This window comes from Lepus europaeus, chromosome 17 (genome assembly GCF_033115175.1).
Source record: "Lepus europaeus isolate LE1 chromosome 17, mLepTim1.pri, whole genome shotgun sequence".
Taxonomy (NCBI): domain Eukaryota; kingdom Metazoa; phylum Chordata; class Mammalia; order Lagomorpha; family Leporidae; genus Lepus; species Lepus europaeus.
In genome coordinates, this window is record NC_084843.1 from 49,586,774 (window position 1) to 49,612,183 (window position 25,410).

Below are 25,410 nucleotides of genomic sequence, written 5' to 3' on the forward strand. Positions count from 1 at the left end.
GTCAGACATAAAATCAGTTGTAGCAAATAACCATAGTTTGGGACAGGAGAATACAACGGTCATATTCAACAGAGATGCAAAGATGTGTGTTAAACACAGGCAGCAGATCAGTGCAGAGGCTTGGCAGCAGCTTGAGATAAACAATGAGCAATGGGAACTATTAATTCCACATTCAGGCTGCCGGGAGGGGAAGTTTACACACAGCAACCAGTTAAAGCGCACTGACAGGTCAAACCTCTGACCAGAGCCTGGCACCTTGACAAGAAGAGCAAGGGGAAGCCCTGTTTCCTGAGACACGTAAGGTGCTGATTATTTCACGGGCTTTTATGCCCACTAAAGCAATGCCAACCATGAAGTCCCCCTGTCCCTGCTGCTCCTGATGCATCTGTCTGCAAGTGTGAGTATTTATGTGTGTGTATCTGCGTTGGCTTTACAGCTTCTCTAAACAAAGGCAGCAGGTGCCAGGAAAATTCTCTTCCAAAGTAGGCAGCTGCTGGGTGGCTGCTATGGTTGAGTATAATCATCCACAGTCTCTGGCTACAGGTGGAAAAACCCATCGAGAATTACCACGTACAAATTTCCTTTGCTTTATGACAAGGCAGAGATAGCCATTGGCTAGCCTAGTCAAATATATCTCACATAGATTAAAAAGCTGCTTTAGAATCTAGTAGCCCAATTTGTGTCAAACACTGTAATAAGCATATATATCCCTTATTTAGTACTCAGAGACTCAAGAAGTTACCACTAATAGTAACTGCACTTAGCGGATAGACAAATGGAGACTCAGAGAGGTCAAGTTCAAAGTCATGAAGTTCTTAAATTGCTCCACTGGATTTAAATCCAGAAGAGTCCGATTCTGAACTTCCAGGTAAGATGTGTTCACAGGCCCTGGGCAAGAAGCCCGAGCTGGTAGTCCACAGTTCCCAGCATGGGGACATCACAGGCCCAGGAAGTCTGCAGCAAGCAGCAGGTGACAATCAGCTCTTTCAGCGTATCTGGAGCTTTCAAACGCGGCACACGTAAGAATTATCTGACTTCTCCACTGCAAAACCTATTCCCCTTCAACCCACTGATCCAAGCCCAAGCTGACAGTCAGTGACAGTAGGCAAGCTCTAGGTCCCTGTCCGGCCTCCGTTTCGTTATCTGTAAAACAAAGGCCTGGACTAATAACGTGCAGGGCTCCCAATAACCACTGTGACAGTATGACCCTAGGGAAGAGAAGAACCTTCAACATCCTAAGGTTGCCTTAAAGTCAGTCTGCTTTTACCTCCCACTTTGGAAAGCTGAAAACCACTTAAAAATTCCCCTGATAGTGAACCTGAGCCCGCTATGGGAAACACAGGACAGGAAGACTGGAATACTACCCCCTTCCACCGCACTCCCCAGCACTTAACACCACGCTCATAGGAACCTTCCAACTGTTTTTGTCCCAAATGCTCAGGGAGCCTTAACGTATTCTAAGATGTATGATGGATTGTTTGTTTTCTTTTATTCTCATAGCAAGCTGTTCTGGGCCCTTTGCCAAAGACTTGCTATCTTTGTGCAGTTCCGTGTGAATAGGACTTTTCTTATGCAGTGGTCGCCATCTGAGAAAATAAATAAAAGCAGCACTGATTATGTGAGAAGAAGCAAGGCTCATGTCTGCAGCACTGCGGCACTAGCACGAAGCCTCGTGCCTCTCTGATGGCAAAGGCGGTGCAGACTTGTTCTTGTGAGTGGCCCTGAACTGATGTCACATGACAGGTCCCTTTTCTCCCACCAGGACGTGCTTCAGTGTCACAGAAACCATCTTGCCCTGATGCTGCTCCACAATTGGACATTCTACCCTTTAGGTCCTTAATAGTGCCCTATCAAAATGGGAAAAAAGTTAAAAAAAAAAAAAGACAAAAATTCAAATGCTTTCCAAATTTTCATTCTAGAATAACTAGTGATAATAGGGTCCTCCAGGAAAAAAGGGTGTGATGACAGTCCAGTTCAGAAATGAGAGTCATAATCCATTACTAGAAGCATCATAGCAGAGACCCACCCACCAACAGCATGGGAGACTGCAACAGACCCAAGACAGACTGAGTTTATCATGGGTCCGGGTTGGCCAGTGGGAATGGAGTCGATGCCTGCCGAGCAGGCGACCCAGAAAGAAGGAAAGAGGCCCAGGAATATCCACACAGCTCTGACACAATCTGCTCTTACATCCAACCCCAGGTGCTTACCCGGTACTTCTTTTCCTGTTCAAATTTTTCTTCAAATTTCCGAATTTTCCGCTTGAGGCTCTGGATGTGCTTGGTGAGCTGGGTAATGGTCTGTGGCTCCTTGCTATCACCACAGCTGCCCCGGGAAGAACTTCGGGGCCTGCAGGAGGCACACAAGGGAAGAGCATCAAAACAATGGTCTTGGGTGGGCATTTGGCACAGCAGTTAAGACATGGCTTGGGATGCCTGCATCCCAGATCACAATGCCTAGTTCAAGTGCCAGCTTCTGCACTTCCCATCCAGTTTCTTGCTAACAGGAATCCTGGGAAGGCAGCAGATAATGGCTCAAGTAGTTGGGTCCTTGCCACTGCAGTAGAAAATCTAGATGGAGTTCTGGGCTCCTGGCTTTGGCTTTCTTGTAGGTATTTGGAGGGTGAACCAGAAAATGCAAGATCTCTATCTCCTCTCTGTGACTTTCCCTTTCAAGTAAATAAATCTTTTTCAAAAGGCTTCTCTGTCTCTCTGCCTTCCAAATAAAATGAAAACAAACAGTCTTTGAGGACACATGGCTGCTTGGTCTACAAACCAAAGATTATCACAAAGTGCAGAGATAACTTGTTCATCATGTGATGAGGTTATCGTGGTTGCATCTGCTCAATAAAGGAGACCTCTGATCACGACGTCTTTGTGAACAGATGTCAGCGTAGACTCTAGTGCACAAATATATATATATAATTATATACATTTTACATATATATGTATATATCTATATATATGTAAAATATATGTGTATATATATATGTGTGTGTGTGAAATTTGAAGAGGGCTATTAAAGCTCTCACTTTTTTACAATCATAAAATACACAGAGGTAAACAAGTATCCACTGTTCCCACAACCCATGCTTGGCTGCTACCACTGGACATGGCGAGAGCCTGGGCTCATCAGGAATGACACTCTCGCCATTTGCATGTACCTACAAGGGTACTTTACTGAGTTTGTAGAAAATGCAGTTTCAAGGTAAATTCACATTGGTGCAAAAACAATTTTCAAATCTCTGCTTAGTTTTCCCCTAACACTCATTCCCATGAATTTTTTGACGATCCCTAGCATACATGCTTGTACACTGACTCAGGGCACTAGTCATTTCATCCCAAATATTCGAGCACGCGAGCCCCTGGGGGTAACCTGTTTCTCATGACCAACTCCTGATGAAATATTGAAGCCTGAGACAGAACTCCCGTCTGGGAAGTACACTAATTTTCACCATTTACCTTCCGCTTTTGCAGCTGCACTTGGCAGACATATTTGCACTACTGCAGAAACACACTTCATTGTCAGTTGTCGATGTGGTATTTGAAAAACTGTATGAAATGGGGATAATGACAAAAAATGTTCCCTTACATCATGAACTGCTGAGTGCTGGGTGGAGAGGGGGCTGATTCAGGGTCCAAGTTGAATCTCTGGCTTTGGCTGAAGATGGAGCAGCGAGGTGACAGCAGGGGGTTGTCGCCGTCAGTGATGTGATAGAGCAACCTGCTGGTCCCCAGAGCCTGCTGGTCCTCTGGGGCACTGTCTGCTCCATTCTGCTCATCTCTGTGGACTGGCACGGGGTCTGGGAAACAAGAATCAGCCATCAAGACTCAGCAGTGACAGAGGGCTTGAGACTGTCATGTTCCTAAAGAAAGGTCATCAACATTCATTATAATGGCCTGCCTCTTTGTCATTTATTCCTTCTGGAGATATGAAAAGCTTTCAAAACACTGTCATGTTTATTCTCCCAGAACCAGCAGAGAAAATAAAAGCTGTCACCACCACCACCACCAATAAAAAAAAAGGGAAACAAATTATTTTGGTTGAGTTACAGAGCCAGCATAGCCCAAACCTACAAAAAACAAAAAACAAAACAAAAAAACTTGTTTTTATTTTCATATTATTGGCATAAGTAGGAAGATTATTGCAAAATGATAGAATGACTAAGAAGAAGACAGTAAAATGGAGCTAGAGAAGATTATAGAGTATAAGGAAGAAAGGAGAAAATAGAATTGTCCAGAAAGGAAAGGAGAGAAGGAGGTGGGGAGGAAGAGAGAAAACAAAGGAGTAATAAAGGGAGAAGACTCCCTGACAGAAAATTACTCCGCAGACCTCAAAGGAATAATGGAGAAGTCTGCTTATCAGCATGGAATGATGCTTAGAAGATGCAAAATGGCAAACAGTATTGATTCTTATATAAACAGCATTTATTTACAAGTATGTATACAATTAAATGACTTAAAAGATCAAAGAAGTCAATGGCAATCACAAAGCATGGTAGAATTAGGCAAGATTCTAGTTTTTTTCCTCCAAAATTTTATGTAGCACTTAACAAAACGGAATAAAACCTACTCCAAATATTCTCCCCAGCTAGCCAACTGTGTCTCAATTCTCACTGTAACCACTCCCCTCACTTTAAAAATAGTTTTTATTTATTTGATGAGCAGAGAGAGAGAGAGAGAATCTCCCACCTGCCGGTTCACTCCCAAAATGCCTACAGCAGCCCAGGGCTGGGGCAGGCCAAGCCAGGAACCAGGAACTCAACCTGAGCCGTTCACATTGGTGACAGGTACCTGACTATTTGAGCCATCATCTGCTGCCCCCCAGAATATACATTAGCAGGAAACTGGAAATAGGAAAAGAGCCAGGAAGCAGAGCAGGACTTGAATCCGAGCACTCTGATATGGGATGCAGGCATCACAAGCAGCAAGCAGCTCAACCACTAAGCCAATGTCCACCCTCACTCCCCTTTTACATGAGCACATTAGCACCCCATCCTGGAGTCAGCTAGAAAGTCAGTGGGCTGGGGGGCCCACATGCGGCACAGCAGGTTAAACCACTGCTTAGGAAACCAGCATCTCATACTGGAGCACGTGTTCCATTCCAGCTGCTCAGCTTCAGAGCCAGCTCCCTGCTAATGTGCCCAAGAAAGCAGCAGAAGATGGCCCAGGTACTTGAGTCCCTGCCACCCATGTAGGAGCCCAGGATGGAGTTTCTGGATCTTAGATTCAGCCTGGCCCAGACCTGGCTGTCATAGCCATTTGAGGAGTGAACCATGGATAGAAGATGTCTGTCTCTCTCTGTCATTCTGCCTTTCAAATCAATAAATCTTAAAAAATATTAGGTGGGTACCTCATTCTAGGGAGGTAAGGGCAAGGGAGTAGGGCATATCAGCAGAGGATCACTGAGTTAGGGTGGCCAGGATGAGGGGTGAATAACCAGAATCAAAAGCTGGGACAACCCCCTTTTCCAAAATAAACATGTATCACAATTTGAGACCAGTCTCCGTGTTCTCTAGGGCTTGAAATGCCTTTGCTTTGTGTAGCATCAAAGGTCTGACTAGGTCTTTGTGTGCCCATTCCCCATTGCTATTTTATATTGCCAAAATGGAAGTATTTGGCTTCAGAGTCACAGCACTGAAGCAGAGCTGGGCCAAGAACTTGGCTTCTCAAACCCTAGAGCCCTGAGATAGAACTGCACAGAAACACCAGTTACTGTGCACGCACAGCTTTTTCTGAACTGCATTGCAGTAGCAATTGTAAACCTCCATTTACATGGCATCTGTTTTCCATGGGAACTTGCAGAAGTTGCCAGTGAGGCCTCATTAACATCTTAACCTGCTAACCTCCCATCCTCCGATTCAATCCTGAGGGAAACTGTGAGCCACAAAAGACCCCAAAGCAACTAACTGAAAAGGAATAGAATCAAAAACTGGTGATTTGGTAGAGCTTCAGTTCTTTGTACAAACTCTCCATTTGGGGGTGGGGGTGGGGGGTTAATGAAATGAGCTGGTGTGTGTGTGTGTGTGCATGCACAGAATCACTGAGCTCTTAACTCAGAAGAGGCCAGTTTACATTCAGACTCAGTGCCTTGCAATCCTCGGGACAGAGGCCAGCACTCCACTTCCAGACCTGCTCCCAAAGCAGCCTAAGGCAATATTAAACTTGGGTGGCTTCTGTTGATTCCCTGGGGACAGGTTAGTTTTCTTCCCCAGGAAGGCGCAGCCTACCAGGGCCCATGGTGTGGTGTGGTATGTTACAGATGGGAGGCAGGAGTCTGCCATGGGGCTGCAGCCATTTTCGCTACCTCCCTTGGCTTCTTTCTTTGGTCCATCTTACAGCACCATGCCAAGAAAAATACACCTGTATCTGTTGTACAGTGCTGTACCTACAGCTAAAAATACTGTATTGCACACTTAACAATGTGTTTAAGAAGGTGGAACTCGTCAAGTGTCACTAAAAAAAATTCATTATTGCTTTTCCCGTATTCTCTAAAATGGTTCTAACATATTTTAAATTTATACAAAAAGGGGGAATAAAATTTTGAAAAAATAATTGTTCCTGGGAAAGTGAAAGCTGAAGCCTAGCAGAGAGCAATGATCGGTAGCATGAACCTCACGTTTGCTGCTGGTTAACAGAGACTGTGGCAGTGGCGGACCACGTTAACAACAGCTGCCTCACCAGCTAAATGGGCAGAAACCTGGTGTCTGCCTCACAAGACAGAGTGAATCAAATATTTCTAACAAAATTTTTACCATATCCTTAAACTATTTTAAACACACACACATTTTTATAAATTTCAACCAATGGATTTAAAAAAATTTTTAATTTCATCCTAAGCAATGACAGTCAAGGGATTGTGGATTTGATGGGCTGGTTACATTTTTTAAACTCATACACATTAAAATAAATTCCTTTTAAAACTAACATTGGGGACCGGCACCTTGGCTCACTTGGGTAATCCTCCCCCAGTGGCACCAGTATCCCATATGGGCTCCAGGTTCTAGTCCCGGTTGCTCCTCTTCCAGTCTAGCTCTCTGCTGTGCCCTGGGAAGGCAGTGGAGGATGGCCTAGGTGCTTGGGTTCCTGCACCTGCATGGGAGACCAGGAGGAAGAGCCTGGCTCCTGGCTTCAGATTGGCACAGCTCCGGCCGTGGCAGCCATTTGGGGAGTGAACCAATGGAAGGAAGGCCTTACTCTCTGTCTCTCTCTCTCACTGTCTATAACTCTACCTGTCAAATAGTAAAAAACTAACACTGTTCCCCCACTCATCTTTGTATTTCATACTTTGTTAAACATGAAGGTAAGGCATAAAAACTGGTAAGCACAGTATCCATTCAAACTCCTCATTTTAATAATCCTTAGCAAAATAAGGAAGTCCCTTACTGATCACCTCATCAGGGCCCCCCTGGGGTTAATATGGAAATTAGAATCAATATGCCCTTCAACATCTTGTCTCTCCTATCAGTCTTTACTTGTCAGCAGGAATAATAGTTACATCGGCATTTATGGAGTGACCCATTCTGTCCTCAAACTTGTTGTGAGAGTTTTTGCTGTGTTTAATCTTCATAACCACATGAGGCCAATGGTCATTTATCTCTGCAGTAACTGCACTAGGGAAGGTTGTGTATGTGTGCTGCCTCCATTCATGGGAGAAGGGTTTGACCAGTGAGCGCCCCTAAGGGAAGACTCCACATCTGGAGATAGAAGCCAGGGTATTTCTGACAGCCACTCACTGAACAGTACCGGACACTGAGAACAGAAATAATTATCATCAGTGTGTAAAGGCCCACAGACCACTTTTGATTTGGCTCCAACTCCAGGCAGACACAGATGCTATATTACAGCTGTTAAATGAGTCAGATTTAAAAATGTATCTTTCTTATGTGAGTCTTCAAAGCAATTCAAATAAGTATCTACGAGAACGTGAGAGAAACTGCTGAGGCTTAGTTGAGAAATATTTTAGCTATGTCCTTGTGGATTTGTTCATTGGCATTCTTGAGTTTGCCCATCATGGTGGTCTCATAGTTAGCACTCAGATATATTCCAAAATGCCAACTCATCAGCCGCTTTTCAGTTCAAAAGACTATTGAATCAAAACCATGATTCTATTAAAGGTCAAAGACCAGAGGTCTTATCCCAGCCTCTCAGGACCAATTTAACAAGGTGAACAGTTAAACAAAGAGCCACAAAAACAAAACAAAACAAAACAAAACATCAGGACCATCCTATGGATATATCCTGGATTCAATCTTAGGTATGTTGAATTTCAGGGCCAGTAGGCACTTAAGGGTTTAGCTATGAGACTAGGAGAGACAGACATGGGTAATCCTGAAGTCATCCCATAATTAAGGCTGAGGAAACATGTGTGTGCTTGGTTAGAGACCGATGAGCGAGATGTAGTGTGGCCATGTTAGGGAAGCTGTGGGAATAAGGGCGGATGAAGAGATTCTGGGGTGGGGAGGCTGGCCAAGTGGGGGCGGTCAGCAGTCCCAGCAGGCTTCTGTGCAAAGTGCTGGGGAGCTGAGAGTATGAGCAATCTGTCACTATGAAAGCATGGTTGGGCTTTGTGACAGGCCCCCTGTTGGGGTTTGCAATCATAGATAAGGCATGAAGTCCAGGCCCCAGAAGATCCAGATTCAAGTTCCAGTCTTCTCTCCAGTGTCATCTAAGATACATTATGTAATTTCTTTCAAGCTCATTGAATCTGAGAAATAACCAGGGGAAATGACCTTTATCTCTCTCCCTCCTGTGTCACCAAAGTGGAGCCAACTGCTCAGATGACACTCAGGCTGAGCCCTGCCCTGCCCCGGGCTCTCCCCGAGCTGCAGGGCTGCGGAAAGCAAGCATCATCCCTGATAGCCGAGGATCTAGACGTGCCCACCCACTTACACAGAGGGCTGGGTGCCGTGATGCTGCTCGTGTTTCAACCTAATCGTCTCCCCAGGTCTTCTAGCTGATTCCTGCACAGCTGATCGCCTCAATGGTGTGCCTCAATAGTTACCTCCTATTAAGGTAACAGCAGTCTTTTTCAAAAGGAAGTACCTTGCAAAGGAGGAGGAACATAGAATATACAAAGCAGTCATGAAGACTACTGAAGGAAATTCCAATCTTCAGTGCAGGCCGTGTCCTTAACTAGGCATATCCAAAACTGCTTGGGAAGCACAGTTAATATTAATTACTGATCGCAAGTATCCACTAGTTTGGCTGTATCAGCCAATAAGTCACCAAAGTTGGACCATATGGAGCCACAGAAACTCGATTCTCAGGGAACCAGAAGGCATGGGAGAGCTGGGAGGTGTGGAGAGCAATGTCACACACCTAGCTTCCAGGCACGCTGCTTGCCAACTTCCAGATGATAATCTTTACAGGAAGAATGGTGGTTAAGTGACTCTGACATGGAAAACCCCTGGGCAGAGGCAACATGACAAATGAGAACTCTGCAATCTGCTCAGTTTTGCTCTAAACCTAAAACATCTAAAAATAAAGTCTATTAATTTTTTTATAACTATAAACCTACTGGTTAAAAGCCTGGGCTCTGGAGCACTAAACATTTGTCCTTGGCCACGTAAGCCTCTTCAAATTCAGAGTCCGCATTTTATAAAGGGTTGTAGTGAGGACAAACAGGATGAAGCATGTTACGGTAATGCTTGGCCTAACTTTTCAAACTGAATTAAATACATTTAATGAACTGGAAGCTTTTGCTATAGGATTCACATTTTTCCTTTCTCAATAGGGTATCTGCAGAAACAGTCTCAGAAAATTGCATTGTCATAGATAAGTTTTTCCTATCACCTTTACAATACCTTCTTTGGAAAACAAAGGATTAATGTGGTCTCCTTCAGAGACCATGAGTATGGAAAAAACAAAAACAAAAACAAAAAAAAAAAAAACCCACACCTTTAAAGATGAATTAATTGAACTTTTTGCTATTCCAAGTTAAAGGTTTAATGCAGGATAGATTTGATTGTAACAATGCAGTTTCAAATTTAATAGGTTTAAATTAGCCATCAGCTCTATAGATTACTGCTGTTACAACAACCTTTTGCTTAAGGGAGCTAGCATAATGTCAATCATTTGCAGGATTCTAGAAAGGACACCGAGAATGAATGATACAAAATATCACTTCTACACTCTGCAAGTAGGTGGAAATTACAATAGATATTTAAAGACAAATAAGCATTATGAAGGGTGAAAGGCAAACTAAGCTCTGAATAAGGCAGGAAGGCCCAGCTTTTTACATAATGAAAGCCAACTTTTATTGAGCATTTCCCTCAAGTGACTGCTGACACCATCCATGTGTATCATGCCATGTCACTCTTACCACAACTCTAATTAATACATAGCATGCTTCTTCCCATTTTAAAGTAAAGTAAAATGAAGCATAAGGCATACAGAGATAAACAGCCTTTCTGAGATCACCCAGTTGTCACATAAAATTCTGCAAGGAGCTACGTTTCTGAATAAGGCACAGCCAAGACATACAACCGGGCTGCCAAGAAAACTGGCATGGTGTTCACAGTCAAGGTTGTTTTAAAACAAAGCCAAATAATGACTAGGCCATGTCTTACAATGGATACAAAGTTCACTTAACAACATGCAGCAAAGGCCAGACTTGAATATCTCTGTGATGGACATGCCAATACCAATCCTTGCAAATCACTCCTGGATTAATCTTATTTTGCATTTCAGAAATGACACAGAAGAGGAAGTACAGAGCAGTGAGTCCGAGGTTGCAGATGAGCTGGATATTTTTCAGAGTAAAATGCTAAGCAACACAGAATAATCTCACAGACCATGAGGAGGCCCAGCAGTGGCAGACGACTGGCACTGCAGGTCTGTAGGTAATGGAGATAGAGAAACCTAATCCAAATAATTATCAAATAATAAGCACTAGACTACTAGTTTGAAAGGGAAATGGGATTTTGGAACTCTTACAGAATATGCTGATGTGACAAAAAGCAGCCAAGAAAATAGTACGTAGCTAGCTCTGGGAAGGGTTTGGAAAATAATACTGGAGTCATAATTATTTTGTAATTACATACTCTATAAAACACCTGGTGTAGCCTTATTGAGATTTTAGACTTTCATGTTGTTTTAGGAAATAACAGACTTTCCCATGTACACTTTGTCCAGTTTCCCTCCATGGTAACATTCTGAAAAACTGTAGAACCTCGACCCATATTTACAAATAAAATTCTGCTATTTGCCTTCATCCAGAATACACTACATAGATCGGGTTAATACACAGGAATAGAGATGGTTTAGACCAGAGGAACTGAAACCATCTTAAAGCCACAACAGGGTAACTGACTACAAATTGAGGTCCCTTCAATCTGCCAAAGCGAAGTCAGGGATGGATCACAAAACGACTTTGCAAGCACTGTAATGATGTACGGTGCACTGCATGTCAAATCCTAGAACGTCACATGGAGACAACACTGAAGCTGGATAGCAAATAGTGGAGTGACAAGACTCCAGCCTACAGAGTTTAAGTTGGGAAGACCCCTCTCACAGTCCTCCTCTTGCCTACCACCACCACTCCCCACTACACTCCATACCTATGGGGCCTTCAGCAATTTACATTCACTTTCCAAGTTGATTTCTTCATCCTTTATGTGGGGATAATAATGAAACCTACACTATAAAAGATAAGGGAATCCATGCAATCATGTCTGGTGCAAATGAAGAGGCTGTGGTCAGGTAATGATGTTATTCATTTAAAGCAGGGTTTCTGAGCCTCAGCACTATCGACATTTGGGACCGATTCTTTGTTGGAGGAGATTAAGTCTTTGTTGGGTATCCTGCACATTGTAGGATGTTTAGCAGAATCCCTGGCCAGTACTCATTTGATGCCAGTAACAGCTCAGGCTGCCCCTGTAGGATGAACAAATCATATGGATAATAGCCACCTAGTAGGATAGTGGAGATCCTTTATGGTTCTAGAAATCCAATGACAAGTTGCATTTGCAGCACAAACATGTCATTGCACCTCTAGAGTAGCACCATGTTCTAGCAACTGTTCCTGAGCCTCCCTAAATGTGAGAATCACCAGGGCAGCTTTTCCAACACAGAGATTCTATGGACTCAGTTCTCCATGTTAATGTGGCATTTTAAGGTTGGCATCCCAGACCTGTAAGTTTAGTAAGTGCTCAAAAATAATTGGAAATTTCTGGCCGAAGTAGGAGAGAAAGGGTCAGGTTCTCTTCGACTCTGCCTCACCTCCAATGCAACATTATGAAGAGGCACACAGATTATGTAGAATTCTTTAAGAATAACTGCAGTCTAGGGCCTGCATTGTGGCACAGCAGGTTAAGTTGCAGGCATCCTTTATGAGTGCTGGCTTGAATCCCTGCTGCTCCATTTCCAATCCAGCTCCTTGCTAATGTTCCTGGAAAAGCACCAGAAGATGGTCCCAGTACATGGGCTCCTGCCACCCACTTGGGAGCTTGAATGGAGTTCTAGGCTCCTGGCTTTGGCCTGGCACAGGCCCTGCCATTGTGGCCAGTTGGGGAGTGACTCAATGGGTGGGAGATCTCTCAATCTTGATCTCTCTTTCTGTAGCTCTCTGCCTTTCAAATAAATAAATTTGTTTTTTAAAAAAGAATAATTTCAGTCTGTCAATAAATACACTATATTAGTGTCTTATCCAAATAGAAACTTCAATTTGAAAATCAAGATTTTAGAAAAAAATTTCAGTAAGCACTGCTGAACTGTTATCTCTAGTGGTAGGTCTCCAGTTATCTCTGATGACAGTTCTTGCTAAAACCTCCATGCCATCAATCATCCTCACTCAGATAGAACAAGGGTTATTCTGCTTAGTCATGGGGAATGTCTAACAGTCCTGCACACTTCAAAAATGACAGGCAGTTGAAAGTACACATTCCATTTTCCATCGACCAAACCAGAATACATGTTTACAATGCCATGGAGGAAACATGTGTTCCGGCCATAAGAGGGCCTCCTTGTCATGTGCATTTAGTCAGTTTGGGCTGCTTTAACATAGTATCATACACTGGGAGACTTGGAAACAACAGAAATTTATCTCGCGGTGTTGGAGAGTGGGAATCTGAGATCAGACTGCCAGCATGGTCGGGTTCAGGTGAGGGCTCTCTCCTGGTTGCAGACAACTGACCTCTTGCCGTATCCTCACTAGTCGTTAGATGAGTGAGCAAGATCTCTCGACTCTTCTTACAAGGGCACCCTGCCATTCATGAGGACACTACCCTTGAGACCTAATGACCTCCCCAATGTCCCACCTCCAAATATCATCACATTTGGGGTTAGAGGTCAACATCATGATTTTGTGGGGTACACCCAGGTTCAGCCCTGTAAGAGCTTCCGTCTCACATTATGTGGTTTGAAACCCATGGTGATCAGTTGTCTTAGTTCACCTGGGACCAAGGATTTCTCAGCACATGTGACTATGAGTACTAAAAACAGGAAAGTGCCAGGCAAACCAGGACAGTTGGTTATCCTCTATATATCCCCAAACTGCTTTGTAGCTGGTTTAACTTTTCTCTAAAGCCTCCTACACATCCCGCAAATCTGTGTCCCTATCCCTTCTGCAAGTCCCCATGACTTGAGCACCTTTCGCTCCTGGAGTAAAGGAGTGGAGTCAGCTTGCCACAGACCTGAGTTGCCAGTCCCACATGATCTGTGAGCATCTTCCAACTGAACAAACTGAGGTAGAACAGACAACCTTATTTTCTCTCCTAATTCAAGACACTGTCCATTAGTCCACTTGTTCCCACAAATATGCAGACCATCTAGTCCACCCCAGACTTTCTAGACGTGGCCTGAAACTCTGTATGTCAGAAAAGCTATCTGATAATTGTGATGTGTAAGAAGCTTCTGAAAAGCTATCTATTACACAGTGGTCCTACAGGAGTACCAGAATTACAATTGCATTTCTAGCAGAGGGCAACATTTCAAGTATCTTACTAGATGGGACTGATCTTTGCGACCCACAAAGCCCAATATGCTTATCTCAAGATAGAGAGACTACTGTATACCTTGCTTAGCCTATAATTTCACATAACTACTCATACCAGTCACTGACATCAACAATCACTATTGGAATATGTCTATACATATGAAGCTCACAGCTAAGTGGTAGGCTTTGAGAAACAGAAAATCATTTCCAAGCTACTCTAAACTTTTATGGACTTATTGTCATCTGTGCTAGTTGTATGTAATTGCTCTCTCACCAGGGATTTATACACCAAAAAACTATACTATCAAAGTGTTTAAAGGTAATTCAGAAAATCCAGTGAGGCCCTGAGTTAAGGACAGCAGCTCTGAACATAAATTTCTTTGACTTGGGTTAGAAAATGCATGGTTTTCCCCTAAGAGTGTGTTTTAGAAGTCAGTGAGACTGAACTATCTAGTAATTTAAATAATGATAACATCTTACAAGCATCTGTCACTTTGCAGTATCTCTATTTAGAGCCCTAGAGACTATTTAGATCCTTGCAAACATCTAGGTTACTAGATGTTTCTAGATTCTGTTGCAAAGCTATAGGATAGCTCAGATTTATCTACTTTTTAAAAATTTTTTTTATTTATTGACAGGTAGAGTTACAGACTAGAGAGAGAGAGAAACAGAGAGAAAGGTCTTCCCTCCATTGGTTCACTCCCCAAATGGCTGCTACAGCTGGTGCTGCGCCGATCTGAAGCCAGGAGCCAGGTTCTTCCTCCTGGTCTCCCATGCAGGTGCAGGGCCCAAGCACTTGGGCCATCCTCCACTGCCTTCCCAGGCCATAGCAGAGAGCTGGCCTGGAAGAGGGGCAACCAGGACTAGAACCCGGCGATCATATGGGAAGCCAGCGCTGCAGGCAGAGGATCAACCCAGTGCGCCACGGCACCAGCCCCAGATTTATCTACATTTTCTAAAGTCCAGCATATCACCCATCTGAAAGGAGCTTTTCTGTCCATGTTTACTATCTGACACAATATAGAGTGTTTTGCTAGCTCCTTTGTGTTAGCAATCCCTATGTGTACCCAACATTTATTTCCATTTTACGAGGAATGTTAATAAACTTGTTCAAAATCCTTTCCATCCAGAGAGATAAAATCTAAAAGCTATTCTTAATCTTTGAAGAAAACTGGAGACATATACATAAAAGTCATGGTACCAGAAGTAAATATTTTTCCCTATTCAACATGCAACAAATATTTTATTGAACACTGTTTTCTAGATACCTGCACAGCTCATTCTAAACATCAGATAACACGAAAGTGAATTTGTATTTGGCTTGAGACTTCTGTGCTGTGTATTCTGCTTGCAGGGGGTGGAATATGGAATTGGGGGAGGAAAAAGCAGTTTGTCCAATCATGTGACTTAAATCCCTACTTGGATGTACATTGGCTCCTGACTCATTTTCCTTGCATTTCTTCTAAACACAATGACCAACAGAGCAGGAACTCTCACTAGGTGACAAGGACAGCCAACTGGTCAACTACATCCAAAAGGACTGATTAACCCCCAACCAACAAAGTTATACTAGGCCTCAGTGTCCTTACTACAAATACTATTCACAGCTAAGTTTAAAGAATGACCGCAGTACATAAAATGCTCAACTGGATCATGAGAAGTTTCAAATAATTATAGTAGCCACTCTTAGTAGTTATTAACCACTATCATTTGTACATTCCAAGATAGGAGAGGACCATTTTGCCTGCTTGGACCACAAGGGTCTGTTTGAAACAGCAGTGTCTTGAATGTGCTATTGATCATGTGCTGACATAAACCAGCTTTGTAAATCTTTTCCTTTTCAATTCCTGGAGATTAGAGGCCTCTCGTGAAGCCAGCTAACCGCAGTCCATTTCTGCAATCCATCCAGAAACCAGTCTGCGAACCTCCGACCCATTTGTGTTAGAAATCACGAGTAGCGCTTTCTTTGCTACTCACATAAATTAGTGTTTCTTTCCTGTCTCGGGAGCATTAATTTGTCCTGTCTTTGCTAGTCAATCTGTCATTCCCAGTATTAAGACCAGAAAAAATAACATAAAAAAAAAAAAAACCAAACCCAAGACCAATCTTGAGGCTTTATGACATGGAAAGTAAGCGACAAGACCAAAATGAAAGAGCAGGACAATGTAAGATCAAAATGAACTCTCAATGGAGCATTCAGCTCCACTCTCCCTGTACTGATGGATCATTTTACAGACAGTTAACTTAAGTAGCAGTGTCAAAACTCCTCCAATCCCTCAATACTCCAGAAATGTTGCATCAAAGACAACACAGGTTATCTACGTCCAGTGATAAAAAAAAAAAAAGAAAGAAAGAAAGAAAGAACAAAAACAAGCACAGGATTCAAATGTCCCAGCAGACCAAACAGGAAAACGAAGATTAGAAGTTGTGATGGGTGTTTTCACCTGACTCCCAATTACAGAAGTCTGACTCTGGGCCCCAGCTGAAGAGCAAGTCTGTCCTACAGCAAGTCCCAATATCTCCTGATCCCGCCCTCTCCACGGTCCCGTGGGAAACCCGTGTTACCCCAGGCACCCTTTCCCTCAGTGGCCAAGCTGAGCGTGAAGCAGCAGGAGCTGGTGCCTGGAGGGTACCATATGGGACAACCCCCCAGCCCTGCCTCTTACCTGCAGAATCCACCCCATCAGCAGGCACACTCTGGGTCGGTGCTGGGGCTGGGTCCTTGACTCCATGCACCTGGGCAGCTTCTTCCTGGTTTGCCAAAAATGCAGAGCACAGATCAGATTCGAGGGCTTGGAGCTTCAACAAGGAATTCTGCCAGCAAATGCAGAACATCAGGCTCGCTAGGTAGACGCCTAACACACAGCGGTGGGTCTGCAGCCCCCCCAGGCGCCGTGCTCCAGCACCGGGCAGCAAGCGGGTCACAGCCACAGCTGCTGTGCCCGAATCACATTCGCATTATGCCAGAGGCAGCCTCGGCTTCTGCCTCATTTAAATCCTAACATACACAGATTAGCTATGACACATGGGGCTGGTGATTTCGTCAGCAAGAGACGCCGCATCTGGAGAACCAATCTGACACGGTATCTGCTTCCTGAGCGTTGAGGCTTCGCACGCACTGCCAGTGTTTCATTCATTTTGCTAACATCAGGAGCAGATGACACTCTGTGCCTCCCAGCCTCCCATTCATAAAAACCATCGTCCCTCCAGTGCAAAGACTGCAGCAAACCGCAGTGCACAAAGAGTTGCTGCTGCAGAGTCTGGCTGGCATCACCTGGGAGGGGCCTCTGGCCTCCTCTACCACATGTGCGGGTGTGTGTATGTGCGTGCATGTGTGTGTGTTCCAAAGTTACTCCTCTCACAGGGGAAGGCTCAGGCTGCCTTCTATCAGGAACAGGGTCCCAGGAGACAACCTCGCTCACTCAGCATAACCCAGCCACTCAGAAGCAATTTCTCTTTCATAACGCCCAGCAGAACCCTCTGCCCACTCCACTTTTCACTTTAAATTTCTCCTGTGGTTCTTAATCAGAGCAAACCCATACAGTCTGACGCACACACCCTGCCATGATGCAGAGGCCCAGCAAATCAATTCCCACCACCAGGTGAAAGTGAGTCATGCACCAGTCCCTGGCGGGGGGGTTGGGGGTGGGGAGTGCTCTAAAGGTCTTAGCAGTTCTTCTGCCTGCCTGGCCCTGGCAAGGGCAGCCACTAGTCCTTTTTCTATTATAATCCTATGACAGCAACCACACACACACACACACTGCCCTCCACATATCCTATTCTTCACATACCCTCAATGCCCGCACTCCATCCTCCTTCCCCATAGCCACACTCAACCTCCTACCTCTCACCTGGTACCCTGCTGTACATGTACTGACGTACACACTACCATACCCAACCCCCCACACCCTTATCCTCTACTCCGCACACATACCCTGATCCCCAAAATGCCCCCGCCTCTACTCCATACACACCCATGCGCTCATCCTTACCCTTCATTTCCTCTGTAAATAATATTCACTCAACCCCACTCCCCTACATATTCCACAGATAAGCACCCACCTCACACACAGCCCACCTCCTACCTGCAACTCTCTGCATATTTTACATATACATCTCCATCCCTGACTGCTCCCCACAATCACCCCACCTCCTCACTTCATACCCACTCCCCTAAACCTCACAGCCTACTCTATATACACAACCCTACCCATACACACCGCACCTCATCATGCACATACCCACGTATCTAAGCCTCATCCCTGTACACCCCGCTACACACACACACAGACCCCCCTACTGTATACCCTCACATCTTACATCACACACTTACCCCAGCATCTCGCATCCCAGCCACACAATGTGAACTCCCACATACCCTTTTACACTCAATTGATGTATGAACCCACGGCAGCATTTTAAAAGCTGCTCCCAGGGCGAGGCCTTACAGGGGTTTTCTCTCAGTCATTCTCAGAGCAGCAGGCACCTGGGAAGGCTCAGGGTCCCTCCTCCACTATTCTCAGTGACAGGGCCAGATATGACACCAATTCAGTGCCCAGGAGCTGCTACTTGAGAGTCCACAGCTTACACTTAGCACCTGTCAGAACCTGGACCACTTTTTGTGACTTTTTCCTCCTTCCTGAGATGTTTTCCCAACAGCTCAGTAAGATTCCCAAAGTTGTTGACAGGGGATACATCAGGAGCAAGTGCACCAATTTCTGGAAGGATTTAGTATTCAGTCACCAAGTAGCTGGCATGTAAAAACAACAACAGAAACCATTGCAGGCAAGCTGCCTATTGGAGGACCCTGGAAGTCAGAGTGATCTCTCAAAAAAGAGCAAAACTGGCCGGCGCCGCGGCTCACTAGGCTAATCCTCCGCCTTGCGGCGCAAGCACAACGGGTTCTAGTCCCGGTCGGGGCACCGATCCTGTCCCGGTTGCCCCTCTTCCAGGCCAGCTCTCTACGTGGCCAGGGAGTGCAGTGGAGGATGGCCCAAGTGCTTGGGCCCTGCACCCCATGGGAGACCAGGAGAAGCACCTGGCTCCTGCCATCGGATCAGCGCGATGCGCAGGTCGCAGCGCGCCTACCGCGGCGGCCATTGGAGGGTGAACCAACGCAAAAGGAAGACCTTTCTCTCTGTCTCTCTCTCACTGTCCACTCTGCCTGTCAAAAAAAAAAAAAAAAAAAAAAAGCAAAACTTCTACTCTGACAATTAAGAAATAATGCTGTGGCAATTTAAGTGGTGCAGCCACTTAATATGGCAGATTCTCACAAAGTTCCAAGTAGAATCATGTAATCCAAAAATCCTACTGTTGCACATATATCCAAAATAGGTATTAGCATACTTGTATGCGAAATATTACTCCAATAGCCAAGATATGTATTCTGGACTTAAGTCTCGCTGGGATTCATAGATCAAGGCCTCACCCTCAATGTGACTGTAGTTGAAGGCAAGGCCTTTAAATGAGCTATCAAAGAGACCATGAAGGCGTGGCCCTAATCTGATAGGACTGGTGTCTTCTATAAGAAAAGGAAGAGACATTGGGAAGTGTGCACAGAGGTAAGCCCATGGGCAAACCCTGTAAGCCAAGGAGAGAGGCCTCAGGAGAAACCCATCCTGCTGAGACTTTGATCTTGGACTTCCAGGATCCAGAACTGTGAAACAATACATTTCTGTTGTGTAAGTCACCCAGTCTATGGTATTTGTTAGGACAGCCCTAGACATTAACATAAGATGGAAGCAACTCAAGCATCCACTGATAGGATGCATGAATAAAATGTAGTATATACATACACCAAAAAACTCTACCACAGGAGATACTTTGGGGATATTACACCTCATTGAAATAAGCCTGCCACAAAAAAGACAAACACCATGAAATTCCACTTACATAAGGTGTTTGGAATGTAAAACATTCCTAAGAACACGAAACAGACTTGCAGCTGCCAAGAACTGGCAGGGGAGCAGAGTGAAGCTGGGAGTTACTGTTTACTGGGTACTGTCAGTTTCAGGTTGGGGAGATGAAAAATGTCCAGGAAATGGACAGTGGTGGTGTTTGTACAATGTGAGGAGGTACTTAGTGCCACTGAATGCGCACTTAAAAATGGTCAAGAATGGGGCCGGCTCTGTGGTGAAACAGGTAAAGCCACCACCTGCAGCGCCAGCATCCCATATGGGCGCCAATTCAAGTCCCAGCTGCTCCACTTCAGTCCAGCTCTTTGCTATGGCCTGGGAAAGCAGAAGATGGCCTAAGTCCTTGGACCCTTGCACTTGCATGGGAGACCCAGAAGATGCTCCTGGCTTCCGATCATCACAGCTCCAGCCATTGCAGCCAGTGTGGAGTGAGCCAGCAGATGGAAGACCCCGCCCCCCCCGGCCTCGCCTTCTCTCTGTAACTCTGACTTTCAAATAAATAAATAAATCTTTTAAAAAATGGTCAAAAGTATAACTTTAAAATATAATTTACTACAACTATTTCAAAAAGAATAAAAATATTTTTTAAAAAAAGGATGCTATTCTCTTAATTTTACCTTTCATCCTCTTTTTTTTTTTTTTTTTTTTTTGACAGGCAGAGTGGACAGTGAGAGAGAGAGACAGAGAGAAAGGGCTTCCTTTTTGCCGTTGGTTCACCCTCCAATGGCCGCTGCGGCCGGCGTTTCGTGCCTATCCGAAGCCAGGAGCCAGGTGCTTCTCCTGGTCTCCCATGGGGTGCAGGGCCCAAGCACTTGGGCCATCTGCACTGCCTTCCCAGGCCACAGCAGAGAGCTGGCCTGGAAGAGGGGCAACCGGGATAGAATCCGGCGCCCCGACCAGGACTAGAACCTGGTGTGCCGGCGCCACAAGGTGGACGATTAGCCTGTTAAGCCACGGCGCCGGCCCATCCTCTTTTAAAATTGTGAAACCAGCAGTGTGTCTCAAGCTCATATGTGCTACACTCTGCAAAGATCAAGAAAGCACATAAGTTCCCACAGAACCAGGAGCGTCAGCCCTTCAACGCACCGTGTATGCAGTGCTATAAATGGAAAACAAGAAGGCCGAATGGAAGAAACCGCACGTATCTGTCTTCCACCAGATCCCTCTCCACCCGCATTCACCCACCGCTTGACTAGAACCTGGCACTCGGCAGCACAGGACGCTCCTAAATCCTCCTGAACAGGGGCTAGAGACTTGGACACCCCATACAGGGACACACCTCCTGATGCCCAAGGAAGCCAGGATGGGGTGGGGAACACTTAGCCATGAGTAATCCTCCCAGTGGATGGCAGGAGATGTGCAGCGACTGCCATCAGGACCGAGACCCATGGAGCCACGTCGAAAAGGCCGTGAGTGGCTCCCACCACACATACAAGGTTCACGTTCCCCGTGGAGACGTGATGCACCCACATCGCTCACGTGTTCAGGTAGATTCCAGTGCACAAAGAGCTGCGCTAGACTCTGTGGTGCAAGACTGACATCAGTCTTGCCCCTGTGTGGCTTCCAATCTAGAACCAGCAAATAAGCAAACACTATTGAAAGGCAATGGGGGAAATACATTGGAATCCTGGCAGAGGGACAAAGCCAACACTACACAATGGGGTCACGCTTGACCTCTGACATTTCAGTGCAGGAGCATGCTTGTCCCTCCGCATGGAGGAGTATGCTAAACCTCTGGGGTCCTGATTCCTACCTCAGCCTCACTATTATTTCCCAGGATGCCACTCCCTGTGAAGCTGCCAATCACTCAGGTCTGGCTGCCAGCACTTCTCCACCTCTGCATCCGAAGTGATGGATGTCTAGAATCTTCCAGAAAGTCCAGTGAGGGCTGGTGGCTTCTCCACAGCACTGTGACTACCTCTGCTTCTCCCACTCACTTGTCTGGCTCAGAACGAAGCCAGATCTATGACACGCAGGTGTCATTTTCTTTATGGAAAACAATTTTGTCCCTTTCCATAATGGAGAATATTCGACTTGTTTTAGAAAATACTCATTTTCTCTTCTCTACAATTACCCAAGTCCCACTTTAGTTGGGTTGAAATAGAGAACACCCACACAGGCTGGAGAGCTAAGTACTATTTTAGGGTGCCTTTGTCTGCAATTCACCAGTTGCAGAGCAGGGACAGCTTACGTTTAGTTTCCATGAAAGGGTTTAATGTCCCTCTCCCATCCCTTTATCTACCCAAGAGTTGGCTAAAGATTCTCTATGGTGACATAAAGCAAATTAAATAAGAAACCTGCTCAAAACTGGAAAAACAACATTTCCATTTCTGCTCAGCACTCTTCTTCCTTGAATCTTCACTTTCCCTGAGCACACACACCCCACCCACACACACCACACCCGTATTTTCTATCTGCTGATTCACCTGCTCCGAGTCACCACCTTCCCAGGCCCTAGTCAGCTGTAGCTGCTCCATGGGGAAACCTCCAAATTATTAAGCCAATTCTGCTGAGTTTATCTAAACAGCACCCTCCTCCCACTTCACTATTTTTTTTTTAAGAATTATTTATTTGAGAGGCAGAGTTACAGAGAGGAAAGACAGAAAGCAAGGTCTTCCACCCTTTGATTCACTGCCCAAATGGCTGCAACAGCCAGAGCTGGGAAGATCTGAAGCTAGGAGCCAGGAGCTTCTTCCAGGTGTTCTGCATGGATGCAGGGGCCCAAGCACTTGGGCCAGCCTTAGTTGCTTTCCCAGACCATTAGCAAGGAGCTAGATCAGAAGTGGAGCAGCCGGGACTTGAACTGGCACCCACTCGGGATACCGGTGCCATAGGCAGAGGCTTAACCTACTATACCCCAGTGCCAGCCCCCCTACTTTACTCTTTTAGTCTTGTTTATTTCCTTCCTAACGATCACCACAATATATATTTTATTGGCTCTTTCTAGCTCCTTTAGGGCTGGCACCAGGCCTGCACTGTTCACCACCATATCCGAACACAATGTATGAAACGAGAGCCAAGCAATAAGAAAACTGCCATTGTAGATCGGTTTGATTTTCTTGCCTCTTCAAGCTAGTACTTCGGGGTTGGGGTGGAGGGTGGGAGTAGGCCCCTGAGAAACAATTTAAAGCCCCCCTGCGAACATGGTTCAGCATTTTCATCAAGTGCTTCAAATTCCCTGGGGTGTTTATGAGTGTCCTGACTGGGAGCACCCCAGAAGTTGACTTCGCTTGGTCTGCGGCAGGATCATTTGAAATGCAGAGGCCCAAGGTCCCCACTTTGAGAAATAACTGCCCTAGTCTGGGACCTTGATCCACTGTAGATGTGGCTTTTGTTTCCTGCTTAGCTTCACTTGCCCCGGGGACCATCTTTTTCCCTGAGCGAGCTCCAGCTCTCTCCCCACTTCAGTGTCCTCGCACTGCAGCCTCACCTTGAGAGTGAGCTCCCCCACACTAGGAAGTACCAAGTACAAAACGCTCAGAGCCAAGCCAGTGCCGCCTCCCGAGCTGTTGTGGCTGCACTTGAGTGTTCTCCCCCAAAGATGTTGGGCTTCTCCCCATGTGGATGGCTCTAACAAAACGCTACTGTCACCCTGCCCCCAGAGACACTGGGCTTTCGGCTCCTCTCTGGGGACCGTGCCCCTCATGTCCCGGCGTGTTCTGCAGCACAGAGCATCTCAGCTCAGTACACAGCAGCTTCCTGTGGATGGGTGCTCAGCCCTCACTTTCCTGTACTTGGCAACAGAGAAGTTCACTGTAAAGGGCAACAATTCACTTCAAGGAGCTCTCTGCTAACAAAAGGGCCCAGGTCCTACTGGAACCCACCAGCAGTTCTTTGTAGAACATTGTTTACACAATAACATTTGTTATTGTGTTATAGCCAGGACAGCCTGGCTATAACACAATAATACAGACCAGGACTCCTTTCAGTCAAATGGTTTCATCCTGGGCAGGAGAGTTCCATACTTAGTTCTACTTCATTGTGATATCCTCATTATGTTCACTTTATTCCAGAAATAAAAACTAGAGGTTTGGGAAAGAATAATAGTTTTATATTCTCACATTTGTAATCAAGACTTGGAGATTTTCTAAATAAGACATTAATTTTTTTAAGATTTATTAATTTCAAACACAGTTACAGAGGTGGGAGTGGGAGGAGACCAAGAGGCAGAGAGAAGGAACTATCTTCTTTTATTTAATTTTATTTACTTTTATTTTTTATTTTTATTTTTTGACAGGCAGAGTGGACAGTGAGAGAGAGAGAGAGATAGGGAGAAAGGTCTTCCTTTGCCGTTGGTTCACCCTCCAATGGCCGCCACGGCCAGCGTGCTGCAGCCGGCACCCCGCGCTGATCCAAAGGCAGGAGCCAGGTGCTTCTCCTGGTCTCCCATTCGGGTGCAGGGCCCAAGCACTTGGGCCAAGGATCTATCTTCTAACTGCTGGTTTATTCCCCAGATAGATACAATGGCCAGAGCTGCACCAATCCAAAGCCAGGAGCCAGGAGCTTCCTTCAGGTCTCCCACGTGGGTGCAGGGGCCCAAGCACTTGAGCCATCTTCTGCTGCTTTTCCAGGTGTATTAGCAGAGGACTGGATTGGAAATGAAGCAGCCAGGACTCAAACTGGCGCCCATCTGTTACCCACTATGCTACAGTGCTGGCCTCCTGACACTGATTTTCTAAAAACAGAATGTGTCTGGGGCCAGGGTTGTAGCATAATGAGGGAAGCCACAGCCTGTGATGTCAGCATCCCGTATGGGCGCTGGTTCTTGTCCTGGCTGTTCCTCTTCTGATCCAGTTCTGCTGCCAATAGCCTGGGAAAAAAACAACAGAAGATGGCCCAAGTGTTTGGACCCCCGAATCCATGTGGGAGATCCAGATGGGCTTCTGATCTGCTCAGTGCTGGCCACTGTGGCCACCTGGGGAGTGAACCAGCAAATCCAAGATTTCTTTTTTTCTCTGCCTGTCTCTAACTCTTTCAAATCAATCAATAAATCAATCTTAAAGTAAATAAAAATAGAATGTATCTCATCTATAGCTTATAAAACAAACCAATACTTTCTCATTAGAGTTTACTAATACTTAAACCATTCGAATGCACAGGCATTAAGATGAATAAACCTTTACAATAATTTTTACCGGAACAAATTACATCCCAGGAGCTGAAGTCCACAGGGCTGTGTTGCATTGCTGTCCATATGGTTACTTATTTGTGGCATTTTTGTCCCATTTTCTTTTAGCCCTGAAAAAATGCTAAAATTAAACTCAGTAAGATGTGAGGGCTCAGTGAGCCCTTAACTCTGGCTCTTTCTGTGTTACTGGGGAAACCATCCAATTCTGGCCCATAGGTCTTTTCTTTGTTCTGATGACATTATCTTAATCCCCTCAATTTCCAAAACTCAGTGGATACTAGAAATCACTAACAGTGCCCCTGAGAATCATAAAATCACATGCCATATGAAATAAATAGTTTGCTTATAGCTTTAAAGGCACCAAGTCACTTTGGAAAGCCTTAGCCATCTCTTCAAATATTAACCTTTTGTTAGGAATCAAGAAAATTTGGC

At 45.2% G+C, this 25,410-nt stretch overlaps 1 protein-coding gene across 5 annotated transcripts in view; it reads right to left on the minus strand.

Annotated features, from left to right (window-relative positions):
* The window catches only part of FAM13C (family with sequence similarity 13 member C), a 121,440-nt gene that overhangs the window by 17,905 nt on the left and 78,125 nt on the right, over positions 1-25,410 (minus strand). For all 5 annotated transcript variants that reach the window (XM_062214244.1, XM_062214243.1, XM_062214242.1 and 2 more), the window contains 3 exons: positions 16,602-16,686; positions 3,592-3,802; positions 2,211-2,349 (listed from right to left, as the gene is read on the minus strand). In XM_062214244.1, the coding sequence (XP_062070228.1) occupies positions 2,211-2,349; positions 3,592-3,802; positions 16,602-16,686 (435 nt within the window). The remainder of the gene's footprint in view (positions 1-2,210; positions 2,350-3,591; positions 3,803-16,601; positions 16,687-25,410) is intronic.